This window comes from Octopus bimaculoides, chromosome 3 (assembly GCF_001194135.2).
Source record: "Octopus bimaculoides isolate UCB-OBI-ISO-001 chromosome 3, ASM119413v2, whole genome shotgun sequence".
NCBI classification, from domain to species: domain Eukaryota; kingdom Metazoa; phylum Mollusca; class Cephalopoda; order Octopoda; family Octopodidae; genus Octopus; species Octopus bimaculoides.
The window spans coordinates 25022754-25029258 of record NC_068983.1 but is presented as its reverse complement, the minus strand read 5'-3'; the positions used below and the strand labels follow the sequence as shown (position 1 = coordinate 25029258).

At 35.0% G+C, this 6505-nt stretch overlaps 1 protein-coding gene across 1 annotated transcript in view; it reads right to left on the bottom strand.

Annotated features, from left to right (window-relative positions):
• LOC106870461 (protein inturned) overlaps nucleotides 1-6505 on the bottom strand; it is a 99839-nt gene that overhangs the window by 74244 nt on the left and 19090 nt on the right. The window contains exon 6 of the mRNA XM_052966717.1: nucleotides 3454-3543. Within this exon, the coding sequence (XP_052822677.1) occupies nucleotides 3454-3543 (90 nt within the window). The remainder of the gene's footprint in view (nucleotides 1-3453; nucleotides 3544-6505) is intronic.

Here is a 6505-nt window from a genome sequence, read left to right as displayed (position 1 = left end):
GGGGGGGGGGTTATTATTTTATCTATATTATTTTCCTTATTTCCACGGAGTTGATAGAACACTGAATTTAACGTATTCAAGCTTTCGGCGTGTATCTTTGTTGCATTTGTTAGCCGAACGTCTTTTCTAGTTGTTTCTCATTTCCTACTTTCTTGTCAACAATTCGTCGAGTGAGTAATAAGACAGAACAGTTCTTAGTGAACAATAATGTAGAGAGGAAAACATAACAATCACTGAAACTGTATGGCAAATGGACAAGTAAACCAACAGAGTCAAAAGACTATTTCTCAAGAACTTAATATTAAAGTGTACTATTTTTATAGTATTTGGAATGTTTTGACAGTTTTATACTGAAAACAGCTGCAAAGAACAAATAAATAGATTGCCGATTGAGATATATCTTCTTTGTTGTCCTCTTGAATATATTATCGTAGGATAAAGTGCACCTTCTGGCAAGAAGAAATCAGATCTTAACTGCTGTGATCGAAACTATTCAGGCAATACGCTGTTCGCGAGAGTGCTCAATAAATTCATTTATAAATAAGAAAAAAAAATAGCAAATAATGCAAACGAAGAAGTTCTTACTGTGCGAAAAAGGAAAGCTAAGTAGCTTCGTGGATTTCAAGCACAAAGATCCATCATCAGAAGTTGGACGGATTAAAACGATGTGAATTTATGAAGATTAAGCGCGCATGCATGCATGCATACATACATACACACACACACATATATATATATACACACACACACAACGGGTTTCTTTCAGTTTCTGTCTACCAAACCTACACGTAAGGTTTGGTTGGCCTAGGTTTATAGAAAACATTTGCCCAAGGGGCAATGTGCATATATATATAGTCGCAACAGCCAGTCTCTAGTCTACTCTGTTCTGTCCAGCGCTGCTGTGAATATACGCTTATTAAGTATATATGGTGTAACACTATACAAAGTTCATTTCAAAGATGGAGTAACCTGCATTTCTTCTGGCTGTGCCTTTGATCCTTTCGGAGCTCAATAAATACCAGTCCACTACATTAATAAATTCCTCTCTCTCTCTCTCTCTCTCTCTCTCTTACTAACTCACTTCTGAAAGAATCAGCTTTAATCAGATCTCAAGAGGGACGGGCCCCATCAGGCTTAGGCACCCTAGATACACCATATTATATCAAGAGTTGAGGGCCAATGAAAGGATATGTGTGTATGTGTAGGTGCATATCAGCTCTTAATGTTTTCTACATTAAATAGATATAGAACTTAAATAGTTAAATAGTTATATAACTAGGTTTATTTATAACACTACATTTAATTATAGATAAACAACTTTGCCTGATTCATTGTAGCCAATTGAAAGGGTTAATTTCTATTTTAAATCAGTTTCACAGTTTTCACTGTCCCCCATTTGCTGAAGATATAAAAACTATGTAGATAACGACGTCTCTTCTTCAAGGTTTGTCCTTTCCTACATTCTCCTTTTCTCGATTCTTCTGTCCTTCCTTTTATTGTTTTATATAATCTCCAGCTCACAGAATTCTCCTAATTAAAGCTTCATCCTTTATATCGCCATGAAGTGACACTTTCCCTGCTACCTCCATTGTCTTGTTAGATATGCAATTGCGTGTCGGTTTTCCTACTGTTCGGTTTTAATCCAGATTTTCCGATTTTGACTTAGAAGTATTAGATCATATTAAGGGTTAGAATTAGCTTTAAGATTAATGCTAAATTTAAATTATATATCGTTAGGTGGGTTTCGATAAATAGATTCGTGAGTTTATAAGCAACGAATACTGATCACTGTTAAGATTTTGGCAAATACTTATAAAGTAGATTTTTCTATACAATTCAGAACTATAAAACTTGACGATAAATCTAACCAACTGAAAATTTAATATAATTATTAATGATTATTCAAAAATGTTCTCAAAAGAAGCTATTTTTATCCGCATCACGCAACCCTTTGGAATATATCCATATTGGAGTGGTTTGAAATATAACTACCATCCCATTCAAATCCCAGAAAAATAACTTCATGATATTAATTTTAACCCTTTGCTTCTCCTGTGTGTCATGAGTGATATACAAAGAAACTTCCATGCATCATATATGATGCACAATCTCAAGCTTTTTCAACCACAGAGTAACTTGGAACTTATCAAAGGAAAGCTTTATATTACTCTGAACGTATGAAACATGGGCTAAATAACAGTCTAAAAACAAGAATGGACGTTTAGGGCAAATTTATGAAAATGCTTTGGAGAGGCAAAGTCTTATATAAAGTTCACCTCACCAAATATGCATACACACCCTATCATCACTGGCACATTAATTACCTATTTATTATAATTCCTTTGCATCCCATTCTTACGTTCTCATTTACTTCTTCCTTGGTATTTTTATTATAAGTCTATTTTTCATCGTCAGCAAGATGAATAAAATTCTTAGCAGCATTTCTTCTAGCATTACCTTCTGCGTTCAAACTCCGTACACATATTAATTAAGTTGAAGGATATCACTGACTATCTAAACTCGAGATCAGAGATTTTAATGAGATGTATGTATCTAGACAAATTTCTTTTATCAAACTGAAAAGCCCTCCCTCTCACGAAGTTCGATACAAATTAGCCATTCGCCTATTCAAGTGCTAGCCCTGGATTTTGACATTCTCTCTATACTATAAATTAAGACTGTAAACTTCCATGTTCAATACTGACTCATATATTCACAAATATAAAACTCATTACGTCACTCTTAGCCATATGCACTTAATATTAGCAATATTCTTCCTTTAAATGTAGAACATTTTCTAACAAATCTTCATGTGATAATTAAACACTATCCTAGCTTCCAAGAACAGGATTATCCTCATTTAGGTTTGAACGTTTCTTCTTTTTTCACATGTATTCTCGTACATTCTCATTGAGTAGCTATATTACAAGGGCTTCAATGATCGCTGGATTGTACACAGAACACCTAATTTCAGATATAAGAAAGGAAGAAGAATATTAAACGTTTCTCGTATGATACCTTCAGCAGCTCACTCATAACGCCTGTATTTATTAAATGATTATTAATTCATTATAGTTGAATTGAGTGCATGGTTTTAGGGGGTTTTGGGCTTTTTTAATTGATCCTACAAAACTCTCTCTCTATATCCCACTGTGCGCGTGTGTGTGTGTATTTACACTTATATTACCCAGATACATACATACATATATATAAACATATGCTGGGGTGAGTATTTAAAACAAATAGACTTTCTGTGGAATAATTAGATATATTCGACAGTCCCAAGAAAACAATGCTGGTAGTGAAAATGGCAGAATATATGAATTAATTAATTATATAGCTAATTGATGAATTAATTAATTACAAAGTTAATCAAATAATTAATTAATTATATATCCAATTAACTCATTAATTAACGTAAGACGAAATGAATGATAGAATATCGAAACTTACAAATCTGTTGGCAGCACTAACAAAAGGGTACTGTTGTCGTCTTTGTAATATGATACGTTGATCAACTGATGATGGTACACCAAGTTTGAACTGCAAAATAGATACAAGGGGATATTGCTTCACCGTAATAATATTGATGATGATGATGGTGGGGGGTGGGGGGTAGTGGTGGTGGTGATGATAATGATTTCAAATTTTGGTACAAAACCAGCAATTCGGGGGAAGCGGGGTTAGTCGATTACATCGTCCCCAGTGTTCAACTGGTGCTTATTTCATCGACCCCGAAAGGATAAAAGGCAAAGTCGACCTCGGGCGGAATTTGAACTCAGAACGTAGGAGACGGACGAAATGCCGCTAAGCATTTTGCCCGCCGGCACGGTGACGATTCTTCCAGCTCACTGCCGTCTTGACAATAATAATAATAATAATAATAATAATAATAATAATAATAATAATAATAATAAGGGTTTCAAATTTTGCCCCAAGGGCAGCAATTTTGGGGGAGGGGATGAGTCAATTACAGCGACCCCAGTTCGTCAACTGGTATTTATTTTATCGACCCGGAAAGGATGAAAGACAAAGTCGACCTCGGGCGGAATTTGAACTCAGAACGTAGGAGACGGACGAAATGCCGCTAAGCATTTTTCCCAGCGTGCTAACGATTCAGCCTGCTCACCACCTTCTTAATAATAATAATAATAATAATAATAATAATAATAATAATAATAATAATAATAATAATAAACACCCAATGACCCAAGAAAGCTTCACTGATGATGTGACACAGGTGTCTCAGAATGATGTATGGAAAAACTTATAACAGTAAATCTGTGTTATAACAACCAGTTAATTATTTTGTATGCAATTAAGTAGTTTCAGTTAATGTTATTGAGACTTTTCCAGTTGTTTGTTTAGAAAAATAGATTGGTGCAATGAAGGATGAAATTGAACGATTATTTGATTAGATCTAAAAGTGATTCTGGAATCTTCATTTTCCATAATCATTTTAAAAGACAGAAGCCAAGACTTCATGTTTACAAACAATCGATATTAAAAGAGTCAAGTATATTCAGCTTATACTTATTTCAAAGAATTCAAGACTATCAAAGTTCAGATTCCGGTGTAATTTTATCTTATTTTTAATTATGTGATAAAATTATTCAATAAATGAATCTTTAATGTAGATGAAACTTGTAAAAATATAGTTTTAAATGAAACCATGAATAGATGAAGTTCTATTGCTTTCACTATCAACTACATTAGCTTTTGATTGAAGCAATTAAAATTTTCTTAACTTGCATGACCTTGGCTGTTATCTTTGAGTAATTCAAAGTGAGTGATGAAAGTTATCGTCAGAACGTAAGAATCTGGTTAAGCTTGGGTAATTAAAGAATATCAAATGAAAATTTTAAAAATCTCATAGCAGAGAAGTCAAAGGATAGTCATGCACTTACATAGCAATAAGCAAATAGGTTATATTGGGTATATCTAATCAAAATAGACTGCAAGTAAAAAAAGAAAAATGCTTTAATCTTGTTTTATTATATAAGCCATATATACAAAACCAGAGTTAGCAAATGCAAGTGCTCACTCAACTTGCTAAGAGGGACCACTCCCAACAGTGTTTACCAATCATTTTACCTAATGATATCTCAGGAAAATACTATGCAAACATTTTTATATATCTCTTTTTTTTTTCTTATAAAGCTAAATTTCACAAGTGATTAAGCAAATCATTAATATGTTTGAAAGGTTTAGTATTGCTGAATCTATCAGTTACCACAAAGAAGGTTTAAGAAATGTTATCTTACTACAGATAGTTACTAGGATTTCCCTAACTTACATGAAAAGCTATGCCCATATAATATTTCCAAATTTTAGCACAATTTTAGCACATTTTATGGAAAATGGATAGATGATTACATCGATCCCAGAACTCAGCAGAAACTTATTTTATTGAGCACACCACAGACATGTATCTTTTATGTATTTCTTAGCAAGATTCAGCGTGACAGTGTGTAGCAAGGCTGGTTGCTTGAAATACAGCCCCTGCCGGTGACTCATGGAGCTTTAGGTGTTTTCGCTTAATACAAACATTAAATTTATTAAATAGGAATAAAAGTATACTTGTAATTAACTATTAAACGAAAAATAGGACGAATGGTGCTGTCGATTAGCTCCAAGAGGCCACCGCCTCATGGAGCTAATCAATGATAGCATTTGTCCTATTTTTCTGGACTGCCATGTTAGCTTGGCGATAACTATTAATATCCAGTACCGTTGCTGTAGTACCATAAGAGAAATAAAAAAGACAAAGCAGCACAGAAAGAGTTTAACAAACATAATATTAATCTAACATTTAAAAAAGCAAAGTGTCTTAACATTATGGATATTACCCCCGTCAACAGGAGACAGAGTGACCGTAGAATGTGTGAGAAAGATCAAAAGCTGTTAAAAAATACAGGTGAAAATTTTCGGAGCCAGTTGGGAATGTTGTTCTATGAAGAAGTTAAACGTGAAGGAGTGGGTGTGTAAATGCAAGCATAGGTGTGCATCTATGTTTGGCGACAGGTATATAGGGTGAGTGATCATCATCATCATCATCATCATCATCATCGTTTAACGTCCGCTTTCCATGCTAGCATGGGTTGGACGATTTGACTGAGGACTGGTGAAACTGGATGGCAAAACCAGGCTCCAATCTGATTTGGCAGAGTTTCTACATCTGGATGCCCTTCCTAATGCCAACCACTCTGAGGGTGTAGTGGGTGCTTTTACGTGCCAGCAGCACGAAGGCCAGTCAGGCGGTACTGGCAACGGCCACGCTCAAAATGGTGTATTTTATGTGCCACCTGCACAAGAGCCAGTCCAGGGGCACTGGCAACGATCTCGCTCGAAAATCCTTATACATGTCACGGGCACAAGTACCAGAAAGGTGACTCTGGTCACAGGTGCTATCCCGATTTCGCTTTCGCTTGCCCCAATAAGTCTTTGCAAGCTGAGTTTCGTGTACAATGAAGGAGACGACGTTGGCACGGGTGCCAGTCGTCGA